At 44.7% G+C, this 20,266-nt stretch overlaps 1 protein-coding gene across 2 annotated transcripts in view; it reads right to left on the bottom strand.

Moving 5' to 3' along the window:
* Positions 1-358: 358 nt before the first annotated feature.
* Positions 359-20,266, bottom strand: part of Ccdc3 (coiled-coil domain containing 3) — an 88,594-nt gene continuing 68,686 nt past the window's right edge. Inside the window, exons 3-4 of one of the 2 annotated variants that reach the window (XR_005285888.1) lie at positions 1,159-2,480; positions 359-1,096 (exon numbers count right to left, since the gene is read on the bottom strand). Coding sequence is in view for 1 of the 2 variants with exons in the window: in XM_038334480.1 (XP_038190408.1) it covers positions 2,208-2,480 (273 nt within the window). In the remaining variant the exon portion in view is untranslated. Of the gene's footprint in view, positions 2,481-20,266 lie in introns of both variants that reach the window. The other variant, XM_038334480.1, reaches the window with a different exon arrangement.

Here is a 20,266-nt window from a genome sequence, read left to right as displayed (position 1 = left end):
AGTAACAGGTGGCGAGGGCTCTGGCAAGATGACAAGGCAGAAGATTATGGGACCTGGGGAAGTTACCTTTCGCAAGACTTCGGTACATGTCTGAAGACATTGATTAATGATATCTCCTGTCCCGGGTGAGCGGTAGAGCAGGAGCACAGGTGTGCTGAGAGATGGGAACCCAAGGAGAGGGATACTCAGGTCACATCCGTCAGGGGATGGCAGGCACGCAGGCTTGAACAGTCCCCAGTGTCTCAGCGTCACTCCCAGATGTCTCCCCAAAGGCTCTAAATCACTTTTCCAGGCCGAAGCTGGAAATCCCGAAACCTCCCTGATCCAAAGACACGCTCATTGTCTCACTGCTGTTTGCAACCACTGCGCATGTTTATTGGAAAAGCAGAACACAGCGCATCTTGGCTTCCACAGTTCGCTGAGTCCTGGCTCTGCCATCTCTAAGCTTGCCATTCTCTTGGGAGGCAACAGAACCTCTTTATTTAAATGTTCCCAGGGAGAATTAATGAGAAGGCACACCTATGCAGCAAATTAGGAACAGCACTGTTAAAGGGGCTGAGGGTTGAGGAAGATTGGTCCCAGAATAGAAGTTCCCATCATGCCCAGTCCAGCCAAGGGCATATACAATACAAGGTACTTCTCACAGAGGTGCCGGACTTCCGAAAAGCACAAGTGTAGCTGTGTGACAACAATGGCCATTTTATCAGCCTCGTGCATCTGGAGTGGGCTTTGAGTGGTAGACACTAGAGAGACAAAGGATTCTTTCTATTGGAAGGACAACACGAAAGGACATTTGGTCTGGAGGGCCATCAGCAGGAAAGAAGCAGCAGCAGCCACTCAGCCAACTTCTGAATAGCACAGCTGAGACACGATCCCTCTTCAGTGGGAAGGGCAGTGAGCATGCTCTTATTGAATTGCCTTGAAGCTCTTTCCAAAGAGAACGCTTTGTTAAAGAGTTGATTACAAGAAGGTACGCTGTTACACAAATACTTCTATCAGGGTGTGCACAGACCTTTTGAGGGGAACCTGGAGGAGACAATGTGTGTGTTTCTGGGATAGGGGTTTGGAGGTTGTGTAGAAGCTTGGGTTGGTATACCTAGACAACACCCTTTGGGACCCTGGGATTTGGAGGTTGTGTAGAAGCTTGGGTTGGTATACCTAGGCAACACCCTTTGGGATTCTGGGTAGGAAGACAGCCCTTACTCAATGAATCCCACCAGGCAGGGAGATGCATTTGCAGAGCGGACAATCTCAGTGTGTTGGGGTTATTGACCATGAACTCAAAGGCATGGCAGGCTGAACAAACCAAGTTAAGACTCTACAGTGTCTGAGCTAAATTCCAATTTGGGAACAAGGGTTGAAAACATCCTTACATGTCCATCAAGAGAGGCCAGGTTCAGACATACAGTAGGGCCGAGTGTACAGCTCAACAGTAGAGGCTTATCTAACAAGCACAAGATGCTTGACTCCCAGCGTCATGAAACATAGCATGTCCACAAAAGCAATTACTCTTAGACTAAAGCAGCCTGTGGGTATCATACCAGCCCTGGAGGGCTGGCGTTGGAAAACTGATATGTTACCTTTACCAATTACCAGCCGCTCAGTTCCCTACTCAGTTCCCTTGCTTGTGATGAACTCATTAAGCCTTAACATGCATCGGCTGTGAGGGAAATTCTGACTGGAGTAGGGGTCTCTGCAAATTTGCATGTGGGCACCCTGCTTGTAAAACTATGGACAAAAGCAGCAGGATACTCTGGAAGGCTCTGTAAAATGGTGTCTCTTCAGAATGCAGGCTTGTGCCAGCTCTGGTTGCTGAGACTCACACTGACTCTCTTCTGAAATAAAAAGAGTCCCGTGATATCTTCATGTATGTTCTCCTCTAGAATGTTCTCTCCCAATGAAGAGACTCTTTTGAGGCTGAAGGCCAGACTCAAGATGGCCCAGAACTCGGAGATCCTACTGCTTTAAGATATTGTGCGGCACCAGGACAGAAAAAAGGACATGCCGTACAATAAGGTCTGAAGCCGAGTGGCCAGTAAGTCCCAGCACCCAATGGGAAAGAAAGTAAGATTTGTCATTTTACCCAGTTAGACTCTACCAAATGCCTAATGGGTATCTCCTATAATGTTTGAAATAAGTGCAAGTACGGAACCCGCATTTATTCCCTCAAGGGACACACAAGGCAGGCCTGCATCCTCCTGCACATGCTACCCGTGCAGGTAGGGGGCGCGCGGGGGCTTCTGGCCCAGGGCATTGAGGTGCTGCTGAGCACCTGCAACCGCCAGCTTCTCATTGAGTTTTTGATTGACCAGCTCCAGGTGGCGGCTGTTCTTCCGTGCCTGCCTCAGAGACCTCTTGACCTTCTTCACCCGCTCACGGAGCTGCTTGTTGCGCTTCTCCAGGGTGGCCACCTTCTGCTGTAGCTTCTTGACGTGGTCCTCTTCCTCAAACAGGGCCTTCTGCACCGAGGAGCACATGAGCTGGGGGCAGAAACAGCGCAGAGGAGAGGCAGATGAGTCTCTGAAGCGACAGCACGGGCAATGGCCTTCACCACGACCGTCTCCCTCCACCCAGGAGTCCCACCTGACCTCAAATACAAACAGAACCCCCACCTTCCCCTTCCTTATAAGATTTTGCATTTAAAATATAGTCTAAGTATTTGTCACTGGCGGCAGGAAGGAATGAACTTCCTGTAACTCAGTAGGCCTATGCAAGGATATGAGGTAGTTCACAGGGGAGGAGCCATGATTGTTTCTTGAGCAAATGAACAGGTGCTTAACCTTGCTGGAACAGGTGCAGACAGTTTTACCTGTTGTCATTCAGAAACCGATGGAGTGCAGCAATGATTTATACTGTTCTGTTAGGTATTCTGCACGATCCAGGGGTGGTCATATGCAAACCTTGCGGCTCTATGCAACTACTATGCTACCTTACATTATACAGAAGGAACTTGGGCATCTGCAGATTTTGGTGTCTGAGGAAGGATCCCAGGACCAGTGTCCTTTGCATGCTGAGGGGGGACTGTGTTCATCTAGTCCCAGCCACCTGTGCTGGAGTACATCAGTACAGTTAAATGCAGTTTTAAGGCCAGCTACCCTGCTTTCTCACCTTGCCTTTTCGGCTTCTACATGCCCTCACATCGGGCAAGCTTCCTGAACTCAGTGTAGTGGACTCTGCATTGCTCCACACTGGCTTTGGGACTGGAAGTTCTGTCCCCAGCTTCTTAGAGTGTTACAAGAGGACAGTCCTCCGTGTCATTGCTGGAACCTGCTCTGGTTTAACTCCCCTTTTCTGGGGCATTTGTAGTTAGTAATGAGGCGTGACACAGGATTAAGAAATCCAGGGCCCCTCATCTTCTCTCGGAACATCTCTGAAGGAACATCTTAGCTTCACAGCGCCCGGTGAGCTAGACTAGGGACCCAGGGAAGTTGGAATTACAGTATCACCTTTCGCCTGGTCCTCCGTTCCCTGTCTCCCCCGCCCCCCGAACGCCTCTAATACAAAGAGCATCCTCTAAAAATCATGTCTCCTCTCCTCTCAAGCCCCCCCTTTCAGGAAGCCTGACTGGCCACATAGAGTTTCCTCATGTGTAGCATAAGATTAACCACAGGGAGGGGAGATTTAATGAGTTTTATCCAGACAGTTCTGAGACTCATGCCTAGTACACAGTAAAAGTTCACTGCCAGTCAGTAGTCCATGGTCAGACCCACCTAGGCATCTCCAGTTTGTGCACCGCAGGCCCGATCACAAACATGCTGGCTCCTGGTTCTTCCTCCAACACATTTCCCCCTTTTCATCTCAAAGTCTGTGCCGTGGTTTCTCTTCTGCTAGAGTGCCATTCTCCCACAGCTCTCTCTGCACTTTTTTTTTTTTTAAAGACAAGTCTCATGTAATGCAAGCTGACTTCAAACTTACACTGTAGCCCAGGCTAGCCTTGAATTTCTGATCTGCTGCCTCAGTGCCGGAGTGCTGGGATGCTAAGCCCCTGCCACCATGCCCAGCTGTCTGACAACATCACAAGCCTTCTGTGGGTTCACTTTCATGTTGCTACCTATACCATACTCTCCTGCAGTTATTCATACATGGGATAATGAGTTCAGTGCTCTTAGCAGATCCCAACTCAAGACCTAACTCAACACTGGCCTTTGGGATTCTTGTTGCCTGGCCATTTTGGACGTGTGTGTGTGTGTGTGTGTGTGTGTGTGTGTGTGTGTGTAATTGAACCAGTATTTCTAAATTGCTTATCATTTAATAGTTTTGGGCTCCTGGAATGTCATGGCTGCAGGGAGACCACATATGCAATACTGCCCTCTCCTGGACAAAATAAGACAACCCCCCCACACACACACATACATGTAGACACACTCAGAGGACAAAGTGGGTAGAGGACCCTCCTTGAGGAACTCATTATTTCTATCATGCATGTGTGAGTAAGTAAGATCTATGTATATAGCAGCTAGAATAAGCACTTTCAATCCACTTTCTTTATAGCATGGTCTAGGTATGTTATGGAAGATTCTTCAAGAACAAAATAAAAGAAGATAAACATATACGAGAGAGGGAGAGAGAGAGAGAGAGAGAGAGAGAGAGAGAGAGAGAGAGAGAGAGAGCCAAGTCTTTCCGTTTAAATGGAATCCACTACTATGTACTTGACTGTCACATCAAAAAGGAGTTGAAGCAATCAGGAGCATGAGCAATCGCCATGGACAAAGCTTTCCTAGATCACCTACATTCCTATTCGGCATCCCTGCCCAGAAGGCAATAAACTCCCCAGGGCAAGAAGAGTTACAACTGTAACAAAATAACACAGCCTGCTACAAGGGCCTTGACAATGACCTGAAGAAGCCAAGATGAGACCAAGAGGCACCAAGATGTGCCAGGGGTTACTGGTGTATCATGACGATAGAGATAGCAAGGTTACTGGTGTATCATGACGATAGAGACGGCAAGGTTACTGGTGTATCATGACGATAGAGATAGCAAGGTTACTGGTGTATCATGACGATAGAGACAGCAAGGTTACTGGTGTATCATGACGATAGAGACAGCAAGGTTACTGGTGTATCATGACGATAGAGACAGCAAGGTTACTGGTGTATCATGACGATAGAGACGGCAAGGTTACTGGTGTATCATGACGATAGAGACAGCAAGGTTACTGGTGTATCATGACGATAGAGACGGCAAGGTTACTGGTGTATCATGACGATAGAGACAGCAAGGTTACTGGTGTATCATGACGATAGAGACGGCAAGGTTACTGGTGTATCATGACGATAGAGACGGCAAGGTTACTGGTGTATCATGACGATAGAGACGGCAAGGTTACTGGTGTATCATGACGATAGAGACGGCAAGGTTACTGGTGTATCATGACGATAGAGACGGCAAGGTTACTGGTGTATCATGACGATAGAGACGGCAAGGTTAAATGTGTTCCTTAATGAGCGCACCACTCTGGTCCTCACAGCTTTTCCTTCCTCTGATAGGATCTAAGAAAGACAGCAAGGGACTCACAGAACTTGTCCAGTGTCACCAGCAGCAAAGCCATAATCCAAGACTACTACTCCTCCTCAGTTAATATGCCATGTGCATTGAGACAATACCATGAAATAATGGTATTATTTCATACATACAAAACCTAAAGTGGGCCTTCTGGATTCTGGCCATCAGCCCCCTACACACACACACACACACACACACAGAGAGAGAGAGAGAGAGAGAGAGAGAGAGAGAGAGAGAGAGAGAGAGAGAGACAGAGAGACACAGAGAGAGAGAGACTCCCCCCTTAAGAAGTGAGAACCCCTAGAGGAGAGCTATGCTTTTCAGATCCATGTTTCTTTAAGAAAATCCTGTTTGGGCAACGCTTTCCAAATAAAATCAATCTCTTAAAATTTGCTGGGGGCGGAGAGGGGGGAGGAAGCCAAGCCACTCCATTTGCTCATTTAGCTTTGAGGTATTTTTCAGTAACCTAAGCTGCAGAGGGGAAATGCTGGGCTGGGCTGCAGCAGGTCCTGCACATTCTCTTTGAAGAATTGAAAAGAAGGATCTTGGGGAAGAGGCCAGAAGCCAGATTCCCTAGCTCTTCCTTGTAGAACCCCTGCACTTCCCCCAGGCTAACCTGAGGAAAAGACTCTCACTAGGTGCCAAGCACCTCCATTTTGCCTGCAGCCAAGTTTTATCTGGAAGTTTCCAAATTGGTGGAGAGGGTGCCTGCTGCTTCGGGGCAAATAGGCAAACTGCCAGGAGGTGGGGACTGCTTTCTTATGTTTATCAACTAGGCTTATCTTTTAACATGTCATTTTCTAAAGCTAAAGAAGTAACGAAAAGATTGTAGATCAACTTTGGAAAAGATAAATAAGGGAAGGAGCCTGTGCAGATGGTTCAGCTGACACCACTCAAACTTGAAGAGCTGCTTCAGTTCCCCAGACCCCAAGTAAAAACCTCACGGCAGACGTGCACACTTGTCATGGGAGAGCTAGACACAGGACCATCCCCGAGTCTTGTTAGCCATCCAGCCTAGTCTACTTGGCAAGCCCCAGGTCCCACTAAGACTCAAGAGTGTGTGGGGCCAGCGAGATAACTCAGCAGGTAAAGGCACCTGCCACCAAAAGCCTGGCAACCTGAGTTTAATCTCCAGGCCCCACGTGATGGAAGCAGAGAAGTGACTCCTCCAAGTTGCCCTCTGACCTCTCCATGTGCACTATGGGGTGAATACTGTATTTATGCATTCATTATACAAATGTAAGAAATACATAACATATAGTAAGATGAAGAATAACCGAGAAAGGTACCTAATGTTGACCTCTGACCTCCACACACTTGTACACATGTGCACATGCCTCCCTCACACAAGCATGTATACATATATAGTCACACAAAGAAATAAAAAAGTGGAAAATTTAAATTATCCATGATTGCATATAGAGAAAGCCACTGCTGACATTTTACTTTATGCATTTCTAGGATTGGGTTTATGGGTATAAGTATGTGCATAATGATTTTAAACAAAATTTAAATCATGTTGTCATTAGACTGGCTATATTTTACCCTGGAATTTTATCATGCGTATTATTCAGAAGTTGGTCTGGATACTTTTTTCACTAAGTACCTCAACAGATACCAGCACAGGGGGCACTGCGAGGTCCCCAGTAACTAGTCAGGGACCCTTTCTTCTTATAACCCACAGACTGAAGAGAGGATAACGGGATTGCTGCTGATACATCCTTGAGGCCAAGTGATCTTAACGTGACCATTTGGGTCACCCACCTCCATTGACAGGACAAACACAGGAGTATCCCTTGTCTGTACCTTGGTTGGGTATCTTCCTATCTGGTTGCCTCTCCCCCAGGAAGCCCGGGTTTTGTGAGAAGGTTTCACAGTTGAGAGGTTAAGGAAGGGTATCCATGTTACAGACTAGAATCACCCATCATTTCCAAACTTGTTCAGCTCAATTACATGCTTTCTTCTTCCCTCCCCTTCCCCATCTTCCCTATCTTCTTTCTTCTCTCTTTCCCTCCCTCCTTCCCCCTCACCTCTTCATGTTCTCTCCCCAGAAAAAAAAAATTGCCATTCTGTATCTGGGCAGAGGGGTAGAATTTTTCCTGGGTTACTTGGCAGCATGCCGGTAAGCTTTGTGTCTGGGTTACTTGGCAGCACACGGGGAAGCTTTGTGTCTGGCCAACCAAAAAGAGTGCATTTGAGCACCACCATTTCATACTTGTGGGCATAACGAATGTGTCCTGAGAGTTCTTCACAGCTGCTTTCAATTTAAACAACCACCTACAAGGACAAGACAACATGTACTTTCTGAAGTATGGAAAAACAAAAGGAGTATCCAAAAGTAACAAGACAAATAGATGCCTTTTTAACACCTCATTCGTGTTCTTGGAATTTAAAATGAGAAGGAAGTGGAGGAGGATTTTTAAAAAAATGGAGAGTAGTGGCAATCTAGCTATGACCTATCACAAAATCTGGCCCCACATCAATAAAGTTTTATTGGAACACAGCTACAATTGTATGTTTGCATATTATCAGTGGCATTTGCTGTGCTACAATGACAGAGTTGAGTAGTCGTCACAAAGACCTTATGGTCCACAGGCTTAAGATGTTTACTATCTGGTTCTTCATATGCCGGGCAACAGGAGACATCTGAAACTTGACCTCAGGAGGGACTCGAGACAGGTGTAGGTGAAAATGTGATAGTTAACCACTGGATGGGGTAGGAGGGAAGGTGGTCTACAGCCAAGGTATGGGGGGTGGGCAAAGAACAGATGGCCATCTGAATCAGAGCCTGCCAAGGGCCTTGTATGCCCACACCTCACCTCTCACTCATTTTCATACTGCCCTACACTGATGCAAGGTATCCGCAGTCTTTGTCAAAAGGATGGCTTCATTCCATCCCAGCGGATTTTGGTCAATTTTAAAAGTCCAGATGGAAAAGTAAACTTTATACAACTTGTAACTGTAGAAGGTCTAGAAACAGTAGACAGTAGAGGCCAGGATTGCTTCACCATGTGTGGTTCAGGGGCTCAGCTGCCTGTGCCCAAATCCACAGGTTCTCTTTGGCCCTTCTGTAATTCAGCTGGAAATTTAGCCTTGCTGTAGCATCATTTAACTCCCTTTAGAGAGACAGACGTGTGTGGAGGCAGGCAGGAAAGCCACATTAACCCAAAGTGATCCCTAAACTGGGTGAAACCAACAGCTACTGGGGAAACACCCAAACCTCAGAAGTGACGAGCAGAGCAGTTCTTATGAGGACTCTCTGGAGGGACAACTTGAGATGTTAACGACAGCACTTGACTTGGCAGTGGGTCCTTTGCTCCACCCAAAGTCAAGAGTCGCCTTCTCTGTGTTAGGAGCCCAAGAGAAGCAAAAGCAGATGCCCCAGACAAGCGTGGCTGGAAGGTGAGGTGCGTGGGGAAGAGAAAGGTGGCTACAGGGTTAAGTCAAAGGCCACAGGAAAGAGTTGCAGTATGAATTCTCTCCCATTAGACAGAACTGCGTAGAGTCCCAGGCTCCCCACTTGGCCTGTCTGAGCTCATCCCAGGCCCCTTCCCCATTATGCTTAGCTAAAGAAGGGACCATCAAGCATCCCTGATAAAAGGAGATTTCACAGTGAGGCAAAACTGGATGATTAAGGTAGCTAATATATCAAGTATTTGAGCTATGGCAGAGAGTAAACAGTACACTAAGCCTTTTTTATTCGTGCATAGTTGACCCTCACTGATTGGAAAGCCCTGCTCAACCACAGTAGGGTCTCTCAAACAAGTAGATCTTTGCACAGTATTTCTTATGCTTAGAAAACTCTCCTGACCCTCTCTCCCATCTTTGCACAATTGGTAATATTCTTTGAGTTCCACAAGTCATCTTTAAGAGTCACCCCCTTCATGAGGCCTTGCTGGTTCCTCCAAGCAGAGCCCACGTGTGTGCATGGTACCATTCTCTTCTGGTGCATCTGACTCTCCTGGGCTTTGAACTCCTTGAGTATAAGATCTCTGTATTCAGTACCTAGTATACGGAGTATTTAATGTCCAATGGAAGGAAAAGCTGCAAGCAGAAACAGAAATAAGTTCAAAGGTTTGAACATGAGCAACCAAGAAAATGATCTTTTAAGTGTCAAAATGGATCTACCAACATCCCTGTGAGTCCCTGATTTCCAAGAATAAGTTAAGTTTTGACCACTTATTTTGATTATATCAGAATGGGCTTTTAGGAGTCCTGAAATTAGTGAATTTTCTTTTTCTGGTCCCTCCCTGTCTCACTTGACTGGATTATTTTGTACATCCTCATGTCAAATCCTACAGAAGTGGAGCATGTTGCAAATGAGAAAAGTGTTTCAGGGGGAAGATGCCGAACTGCCTAAGACTCAGTGTTCCAGTTAGCTTCATCAGGCAACTTGACATAATACAGGGTCTTCTGGAGGAGCCTTCTGCTGCGGAACTAGCCAGATCATACTATTCCCATGCCTTCCTCTTTGATATGATAGTTATTCACCATCTCTAGCTTTGTTCTATGAGGAGAGTAAGCGATCTTCTACGTATTCCCAGGGAGATGCACATGTGTTCTCTCGGCTGTGATGTGAAGAGGACTGGTAAGTGCTGGGTCTTGGAATGCTGCTTCTGACCCCAGCTGCTTTCCTAGACCCAGCAGGAAAAGGAAGTGCTGAAATCACAGATTCTTGGGAAAGAAGGCCACTCAGCTCTTTCCACTGTGAGTGGAGAGGAGGTTCCCACCTGAACTGAGAAAGGGGGTGTTTTACATTTTCAGTGGCTTTCCAGGAACTCACCCCAAAAATCCAACTTCACGATAGATGGTTCATGAATCTAGGTGCAGGAAGCCATCCAGAGGATGGCCTTGGGTATCAGTAGTCTTCTCAGTGAACAGTTTCAGAAAGACATCTTCCAGCTCTTACTGCCTCCTGAAATATCATAATCCTTCCTTAGCCAGTCATGCCAGCTAATGCTCTTCCCATACAGAGGTGCTCTGTGCTACAGACTGGCTGATGTGGTGCACCCTTGAGAGGGAAAGTGTCATCCGTGGACCTGGGGTCTCAGGTCTGGAAAGACCTGACGGTTGATCTGGTGTGTGTGCGTGTGTGTGCGCGCGTGTGTGAGTGTGCATATGTGCATGCACATAAAGCCTCTACAATACCTCACATTGCATAGGTGGAACGGTCTGATGTAGCTTCTTCAAAACCACCAGATAACCTTGCTGCTATTGGAGTAAGACGGGTTTTCTTCATTCCTGCTCTGGTCCTTGGTGTACTGGCCCTGGATGAATAGGCTGCACTGAACCACCAGTGAATCTTTAAGCTTTATATCTTGGACCACTGCTGATGCCTAAAATGATGTTCATGCTCTGACCTCACTCTGATGCCAGGGTGTAACTTAGCTATGGAGGGAGTCAGGTTGGACTGCAGACCACGTGTCTATGGCATCAGCTCCATTGAGGAGTAGATTTCTGGGCAGAACCACGGTTCTGTCCCACTGATGCCATTCACCCACCCCACCTTTGATCTGGCACCTTTGATCAGCCTCCAGCTCTTCAGCTGAGAGAGGCAGCAGACTCTGCTTCTCCTCCTGTGGCTCCTGCATTTGCCTGGCATCCTCGTGGCTGGCTGGAAACCCCAGAGTTCCTGCCACCCACCGTACTGTGATGGGAATGTATGAGCTGAGAGCCTGCTCATGTTTACTTCTCAGAGAACAGTGACTTGGTCCACATGGCTACATCCAGGGCCAGACTCAGCTGAGATTGTTTATCTGGGAGAATTTATCAAATTTAGACACAAGTTTTTATGCTCCTGAATTAAGACAGGTGGCTCTGGACCTGAAAAGGGCAAAGACCTATGCCTCCTTAGGTTGGAAAGAGCAGGCAGTGGAATTTGTAAGACTTTGCTTCAAACGTGTCTTGGATACTTGCTGACATCCTGAGTATTCTTCCTTTCCTCTTTCTTCTACCCCCACTTCTCCTCCCCACTCCTTGTCCCTCTCCTTCCCTTCCCCTCCTCCTTCTCCTACCTCTCTGTAGCATATGCATGCATTTGTGGCTATTTCCCCGTGTGTGGGCATATAGACATCAGAGGTCAATATTGCTCTCCACCTTACACTTGAGACGGCTCTCTCAGTGAACTGAAGTTCAGTGATTCAGCTGGGCTAGCTGCCAGCAAGTCTCAGAGATCCTCCTGTCTTCAGCCCCCCTGAATTCAGAATGTGCACCAAGACGCCAGGTTCTTAAGAGTGCTAGGGTTCAAGCTTGGGTCCTTGTGTCTACATAACAATCAGTTTACCAGTGGAGTTATTACCCAACCTTCCCCTGCCTTTCTTAAATCTGAGACTGTGGAGGGGGGGAGGTAACCAGAGCGGCACGGAGGTCACTTACATGTTGACGTGGCTGTGGTAACACACTGCCAGCCAGATTCAGTCAATAATTTTATGTCCCAGAATGAAATCTCAGTTGATAATTTATTTGGTAAAAATGTGATTGGAAAAGTTACAAATAACGGGTGACTCAGAGACAGTGATAAATGCTGCTGCCAATTCAAGGGCTGTCTTTCCTGGCATGTGCTGGAGGCAATCTTTGAAAACTGGAAAGCTTTAATAACAGGGCAAAATTTCCATGTGGAAACCACTGGCTTAAAGGACTTTACCCAGTACTCAGCTTTGGCCAGATCCTTTGATGTGTAAAAAGTGGATACTGTCTGTCAGAGAAAAGTGAAAATGTAAATAAGTTTTAAAATGCCTTTGTCAACCTTCCTTCATATAAAATTCCAAAGTTATTCCCCGTTCATCTTTGTTTTTTTTTTTCTTTTAAATACTGCCTGGCCCCTGGCCTGTTATCTGTAGCTTCTTATTGGTTGATTCTCATATCTTGCTTTAACCCATATTTAGTAATTTATATAGCACCACGAGGGGTGGCTTACCAGGAGAGATCTTAACCTGCGTCCATCTTGGAGAGGAGAGGCATGGCGACTCACTATGGTGACTGCCTGAAGCGTCTCCCCCACTGCCTTCTACCCAGCATTCTGTTCTGTCTACTCCGCCTACCTAATTTTCTGTTCTCTTAAAGGGCCAAGGCAGTTTCTTATTAATAATGAAAGTAACACATAGACACTCCTCCATCATTTCCCCTTTTTCTGTTTAAACAAAAAAGAAAGGCTTTAACTTTAACATAGTAAAATTACATATAACAAAACAGTTATCAAGCAAGAATTACAGTTACAATATTTATATCTATTTTATCTTTTATCATAACTAAGGAAAACTATAACTACTGAACCATTCTTCAACTCCATCAAAGACTCCAGAAGGATATAATACTACCTAAGTAAACAAGAAATATGCAACTTTCAAACTCTAGAAATGACAGAGACAACTCGCTGCCTGGACAGTCACCCAAAGTTCCTCTGTACCATTGGGGCATCCATCTTTGGCCTTCAGGCCCATAGTGTCCAGCAGACATTTCCATGAAGCAGGAAATTCCAAAGACAGTTCAGTCACTTTCTGTTGTGTCCTGAAGAATGTCTCGCAGACTCTTTCATGAATCAGGAACCCCGAAAGACCATCTCACCTTTAGGCAAGTTCAGCAGTCCTCTCTCTGAGGGTTCTTTGTGTCCAGTTTATGCAACAGTCCAGGCAAGAGCAGTTTCTTGCCCAGATGGCTATCAAACTCCATAAGGAGCCTCTTCGATGCCCATCTTCCTCTTGAAGTAGATGGTGCTGCCAGGAGCAGACGTGTCTCATTGTCATGAAAAACCCTAAGTTATTAAAACATTAAATGCCATATTCTGCAGTCTTTGAAAGATATGAAGAATGTCTATCTGAAATATATCTATGCACATCTAGAAAATCTAACATGACTACAAGCTTGACTATTATCGATGATTATCCATTAACAACCTATATTTCCTAATTATACATTACATTTTAAAATGAATTACACAATCACAATAGCTTAATCAAGATCAGAAATACATATACATATAACAAAATTAACCTTAAAATTCATACCAATGCAAATTATTCATATCTATATCATATCCCCCTTTAAATGTAAAAGAACATTTATAAACAATATTTGGGAAAATGGGCGCAGTTTTTTCTCTCCAAACTGCTTCCTGCTGAGTGGGGGTGCTGTTCTTTAGATCTTTCATGGTGTAACCTGTGTGCCAGGTTCATCTCAGGCAGTAGTTGAGTGAAGCAATTTTTGAAGATGTTCATAGCAACCTTTCAAGAGGGCATGGTCTATCATACCATATTGGGATAGAAGCAATCCACAGGGTGTCATCCTCTGTGAAAACAAAAGAAGACCCTCTTTTCCAAAGCATCATGTTGTTAGATCCAAATTCTGAAGTCATACTATTAAGATGTCCATTCTGGTCTAGCCTGTCAGCCCATATAATGAAATGTCTCTCTGTATTTGGTTCCTTTACAGTCAAAAGAATCAAAGAAAACACAACAAAATACATAATCCAGACTCTCTGTGAATTTTCCATTTTTACGTGGCTTATTTTTACTCTATCACTTTACTTCTTTTAATCTATAACTATCTGTACTCTGTCTCTTTAAAGACTTTACCCTTTTTTAAGGCATTAACTTCACTTTTTATATTTTTTTCTTCTCTCTCTCAAGCCTACGTCAAGCAGACATTCATATGTCTAAATCTGTCCTATTGTGAATCTGTAATTTTTTTACTATCCAGAAGCACTTTTGTGTTTTTAAATCGCTAAGCACTTAAGACTCTAAGCTGTGACATTCCTGGGTCAAAAACAGGTACTGTGTGTTTGCCCTGCCCTTCAGTGGAAGAATGGATGAAGAAAGTGTGGAATATATACATATTAGAGTACTACTCAGCGGTAAAAAACAATGACATCTTGAATTTTGCATGCAAATGGATGGAAATAGAAAACACCATCCTGAGTGAGGTAACCCAGGCCCAAAAAGATGAACATGGGATGTACTCACTCATAATTGGTTTCTAGCCATAAATAAAGGACATCAAGCCTATAATTCGTAAAAAAAAAAAAATCCTAGAGAAGATATATAAGAAGGTGAATCCAAAGAAAAACATATAGTTATCCTCCTGGATATTGGAAGTAGACATGATTGCCGGACAAAAATGGGAACTTGGGGGTGGGGTGGGATGGGGGGATGGGGGGATGGGGTGAGAAAAGTGTGAAGTGGAGGATGGGAAGAGCTTGGGGGAATAGGATGATTGGGATATAGGAAGGGTGGATATGGGAACAAGGAATTATATATCTTAATAAAGGGAGCCATTCTAGGGTTGGCAGAGACTTGACTCTAGAGGGGTTCCCAGGTGTCCAGGAAGACGCCCCCACCTAGTTCCTTGGGCAGCTGAGGAGAGAGTGCCAGAAATGTCCAGATCCTATTGCCATACTCATGAATATCTTGCATATCACCATAGAACCTTCACCTGGCATTGGATGGAGAAAATGACAGAGCCCCACATAGAAGCTCCGGATTGAGCTCCCAAGGTCCTGATGAGGAGCAAAAGGAGGGAGATCATGAGCAAGGAAGTCAGGACCGTGAGGAGTGCGTGTACCCATTGAGACGCTGGGACAGATCTAACGGGAGACCACCAAGTCCAGTTGGAATGGGACTGATGGAACAGGGGACCAAACCGGACTCTCTGAATGTGGCTGACGGTGGAGGAGGACTGAGAAACCAAGGACAATGGCAATGAGCTTGAACTCTACAGCATGGACAGGCTCACTGTGAGCCTTGTCAGTTTGGTTGCTCACCTTCCTGGACTTAGGGGGAGCTGGGAGGACCTTGGACTTAACTTAGTGAAGGGAACCCTGATGGCTCTTTGGCTTGGAGAGGGGTGGAGTGGGGGTATGGGTGGAAGGGAGGGGAGAGAAGGGGGAGGAGGAGGGGAGGAGATGGAAATTTTTAATAAAAAAATGAGGAAAAAAAAAAGACTCTAAGCTGTGACATTCCTGGGTCAAAAACAGGTACTGTGTGTTTGCCCGGCCCAGTCCAACATGGCGGAGCTGGTTGTGACTCTGAATCGGTTGCACCTCTGAGCTGCAGAGCCACGGCTGCTCTGGATGTTGGCTCCACCTCTCTCCAATTTCAAAATGGAGGACATACCATTTTGTGCTAGCTCTGGGGCCGCCAGGAAGGAGCTGCACTCAGCGCTTTAACTCTGAGACTGAGCGTGCAGCACAGAAACTCTTTTCATCCAAGTTACACCCAAATCTGACGCGCAGAGCACTGCGCAGCCTGGAAACATCTCTCTGTATGGTGGCAGGAATCCGCCATGCTCTCCTGCTCGCCTAAGCCTGATTCTGCCATCTGCCCAGGTGCAGGCGGGGAGCGCTGAGCCATTGGCCCCGTCTCAGCGCACTCTCCTTCCGATCCCAAGCGGGAACACAAATATCCAGGCCCATAAAAGCCATTGAAATGCTTTAAAGCCAGAGTTTGCACTGGCAGCACAGCACCAGGAAGCCGCGTTTTAAAATGACTCAGCGTTTTCTCTGCAGCTATTGCCGAAACAGGAAATCTCTCTACGGCACGTCCTACCAAACAGCAAAAGGCTGTGTTAAACTCTCTCTCTCCTTTATTTAAAGCTTTTTTAGGTTTTTAAGTGGATTTAGTCTATCACGTTGGAGCGCCAATCTGTAGAAGGAGCCGTGGGGCTGCGTCCCGCCACCCGGCTGCCGGTTAGCTTTACACCCAAAATAATTACACGGAAACTGTATTCTTTTAAATACTGCCTGGCCCCTGGCCCGTTATCTGTAGCTTCTTATTGGTTGATTCTCATATCTTGCTTTAACCCATATTTAGTAATTTATATAGCACCACGAGGGGTGGCTTACCAGGAGAGATCTTAACCTGTGTCCATCTTGGAGAGGAGAGGCATGGCGACTCCTCCCTGTTCATCTTTAACAGTCACTGCTGTACCGTCCTTGCTGAGTAAAACAATCAGTTATCAAAGTATTGGAAACTGCTGGAAAACACGGGATGTAAGTGATTACACTATTCAAAGACAAGTCTCATTTCTCTTAGTGTGTTTTTTTTAAAACCTGGTTATAAATCAATTAGTATTTGTTTATTTTTTTAAATGGTGCAGGGGTACAGTTCAATCATACATGACTTGCCCAGCGTATGTAAGGCCTTGGGTTTGATCCCCAACATGACAAAAATATGAATTTTTATTACCAAATAAAAGCATAAATATTTATGAATATTTGAAATATGTATATATTTTATAATGACTAAACTGAGTTATTAACATCCATGATTTCACATAATTTTAGTAATGACAACATTGGTACCAATTTTTTTCTTTAAAGATTTCTTCGGGTCGTTTTTACCTATGCATACTTGTGTGGGAATGTGGCCATGAGCCTGTGTGTCCATGAAGGCTATAGGCGTCAGAAGGGCCTGGAGCTAGAATCATGGGTGACTGAGAGCCACCCAGTGTGGATGCTGAGAACCAAACTCGGGTCCTCTGGAAGAGCAGTAGCTGCTCCCACTTACAGCAAGTTTCAAACATATAATATACATGATATAATATAGATTTATAACTTACATAATAGGTATGAGATATAGATTAGGCATATCATATAATGGTCAATAGGCCACTGAACTTTTATTCTTCCTATGTAACTGAAATTTTATATCCTCCAAGCAGAGATCCCACCTTCCTCACCCTTGGCCTTTGGCACACACCATCTTAGTCTCTGCTTCCAGGAGATTACTCATTTTATTTTATTTTATTTAGTTTAGGGTCTCTCCATACAGCCCTGGCTGCCTTGAGACTTACCGTGTTGACCAGGCTCACTTTGAACTCACAGAGATTCACCCACTTCTGCCTCCCGTGTGCTAGAATTAATCCCAGCACTCGGGAGGCAGAGGCAGGCGGATCTCTGTGAGTTCGAGACCAGCCTGGTCTACAAGAGCTAGTTCCAGGACAGGCTCCAAAGCCACAGAGAAACCCTGTCTCGAAAAACCAAAAAAAAAAAAGCATGTGCCACCACGCCCAGTGCTATCATTCTCTTTAGATTTTTGCATCTAAGTACGGTCACAGGCCTGTTTTATCTCACTTTACATACAGTCCTTCGACACTCAGCTCGACTTCATAGCTTGGTGATTGTAACTAATGTAGCGGTGAGCATGGAGCAAGATTCTCATTAATACACTTATTCCATGTCCGTCACACTCACACCATTTCATTTCAGATACACAGTAGTGAGCAGTAGTGAGATTACTGGAACCTATAATTGTCTTATCCCCCACCCCCACCCCAGCCCTTCCACACACTTTTCTACAACCTCAGCATTAATTTGTAGCTAATTCTCACTAAGGGTACAAGGGCTCCTTTACCCCACCTCTTACTGCAGTACTTAATCTTCATTGTCAACTTGCCCTTAGAATTCTTTTGGAGAGTGACTTTGTCTGTGAAGGCATATCCAGGGAACATTAACTGTGAAAGGAAGACCCACACACGCCACACATGCCACACACACACACACACACACACACACACACACACACACCCTGAATAAGAACAGCACCATCCCATGGGATGGAGGACCAGCCTAAAACACAGGAGCAGGCCAGATGAGTGATCACATTGCCAGTTCTCTGATTCCTGATCCATCCCAACCAAGTAGGCATTCCCTAACCACCATGCTATCCCTAACCACCATGGCTCCCCACCACAGTGGACTGCACCCCCAAACTATGAGCCAAAGTAAACTCTTTCTCCCCTAACTTGCTTCCTGTTGGGTATTTGGTCATAATAATGATAAAGTAACTAATAAACATATCCTCTCCTTTTTTTAAATTATAGCCATTCTAAGAGGTACAAGGTAATACGATCACAGTGGCTTTAATCCGCATTTCTCTAATGACTAGTGATGGGGAGAATGTTTTCGAGAATGAGAGAGGTGCCTCAGCTCTCACCAACCTCTCCCTCATTCTCTCGGGATGGAATTTCCGTTTCTGTGGAAACAATTACTGGAATGTTGCTAAGGATTGCCTTGAATCTGCAGGTCATCTCAGGTAGTGGGAACATTTGGACAGTATTCTCTCTTCTGCTGCATGAACCTCGAATATTTTATTTGCCTGTGCCATTTTAATTTATTTTATCAGTGTCGTAAATAGAAGAACTCTTCTATTTCTTTGGTAAATTTATTCCTCAGAATTTTATTATTTCTTGTAGCTTTTGTAAATGGGATTATTTTCTGTTTATTTTCAGGAAAGTTGGTGTATACTCTCCAGCTTCGCTGAATTTATCTATTAGTTCAAATAGACTTTATTCTTGGTGTCTCCAGGCTTTGTATATCTATCTAAAATATCATCACAAACACAGACAATATAATGTCTTCCTTTCCAGTGATTTTTATTTCTTCTTTTGCCTGACTGTTCTAGCTCTGACTTCAGTTCTATGCTGAATAGAAGTGGTGAGAACGACTTTTGAATCTGCAGGTCATCTCAGGTAGTGGGAACATTTGAACAGTGTTCTCTCTTCTGCTGCGTGAACCTGGGATATTTTATTTGCCTGTGCCATTTTATTGTTCATCTTTATTGGTCTTGAAGGAAAAGCTTTGACCACTTCACCAATGAGTATTTGATGTTAGCTGTGGGTATGTTACACACACACACACACACAGAGAGAGAGAGAGAGAGAGAGAGAGAGAGACATGTAATTTGTATGTAATGTGTTGTAGCATCCAAAATAGTAGGTTTCCTTATATTATTTTCATACGTACTTGTTTTGGCTTACCCTTCTCTCTTCTACATAGAACATATATGTGAAAATTAGAGGTCATGATTCTTATATATGAGAGAGAAGAGCAAATATTTCATTTTTGTCTTTCTGAACCTATGTTAACTGAATATATTTTCTAGTTTCATCCATTTTACTGCATATTGCAGAGTTTCATTTTCTTTTTTTTTTTTTTGAGACAGGGTTTCTCTGCAGCTTTAGAGCCTGTCCTGGAGCTAGCTCTTGTAGACCAGGCTGGTCTCGAACTCACAGAGATCCGCCTGCCTCTGCCTCCCGGGTGCTGGGATTAAAGGCGTGCGCCACCACCGCCCGGCGAGTTTCATTTTCTTTATGACTAAATGAAATGTCATTGTAGCTATATACCACATGTCCGTTATCCATCTGTTGATGGGCACCTAGGCCAATTTCATTTCCTTGCTGTAGTATGTGGCCTTTATGTGTCTGGGTATGTTCTTTCTTTGCCTGATTTATCAAAAATTTTTATCATGAAAAGATACTAGATCTTGTCAACTTCTTTTCTGTACCAACTAAGATGACCACATGAGTTTTGCCCTTCCCTTTGTGAATGAGCTACATCTCATTTATAGGTTTGTATATGCTAAACCATGCTTGTATCTCTGAGATAAATCATACCTGACCACAGTCAGTTTCTTCCTGAACATTTTCATATTCAAGAGCATTCAAGTTTGATTCTACATACTTATAATAGGTTAGAAATTACTCCTGGTCCATACCATTGTGGCCAGAAACAAATACTTGGTATTATTTCAGTCTTCCAAAATAGTTAAACTTTTTGCTTCGCTTATAAGTCCTGCAGAATGTGCCATGAGTACTTGCTACTCTTAGGTAGAATGTTCTATATATTTCTATTTGATTCCTTTGATCTCAAATTAAGTTTAAGTCTGTTTCCCTATTGACTTTTGGTGGTGGTGGTGGTGGTGGTGGTGGTGGTGGTGGTGGTGGGTTACTAATTTACAGAATGGTTTGCTAAAGTTTGCTGAGATGCCTT

The sequence above is a fragment of the Arvicola amphibius genome, chromosome 6 (assembly GCF_903992535.2).
Source record: "Arvicola amphibius chromosome 6, mArvAmp1.2, whole genome shotgun sequence".
NCBI classification, from domain to species: Eukaryota; Metazoa; Chordata; class Mammalia; order Rodentia; family Cricetidae; genus Arvicola; species Arvicola amphibius.
This window is presented reverse-complemented; position numbering and strand designations above follow the sequence as displayed.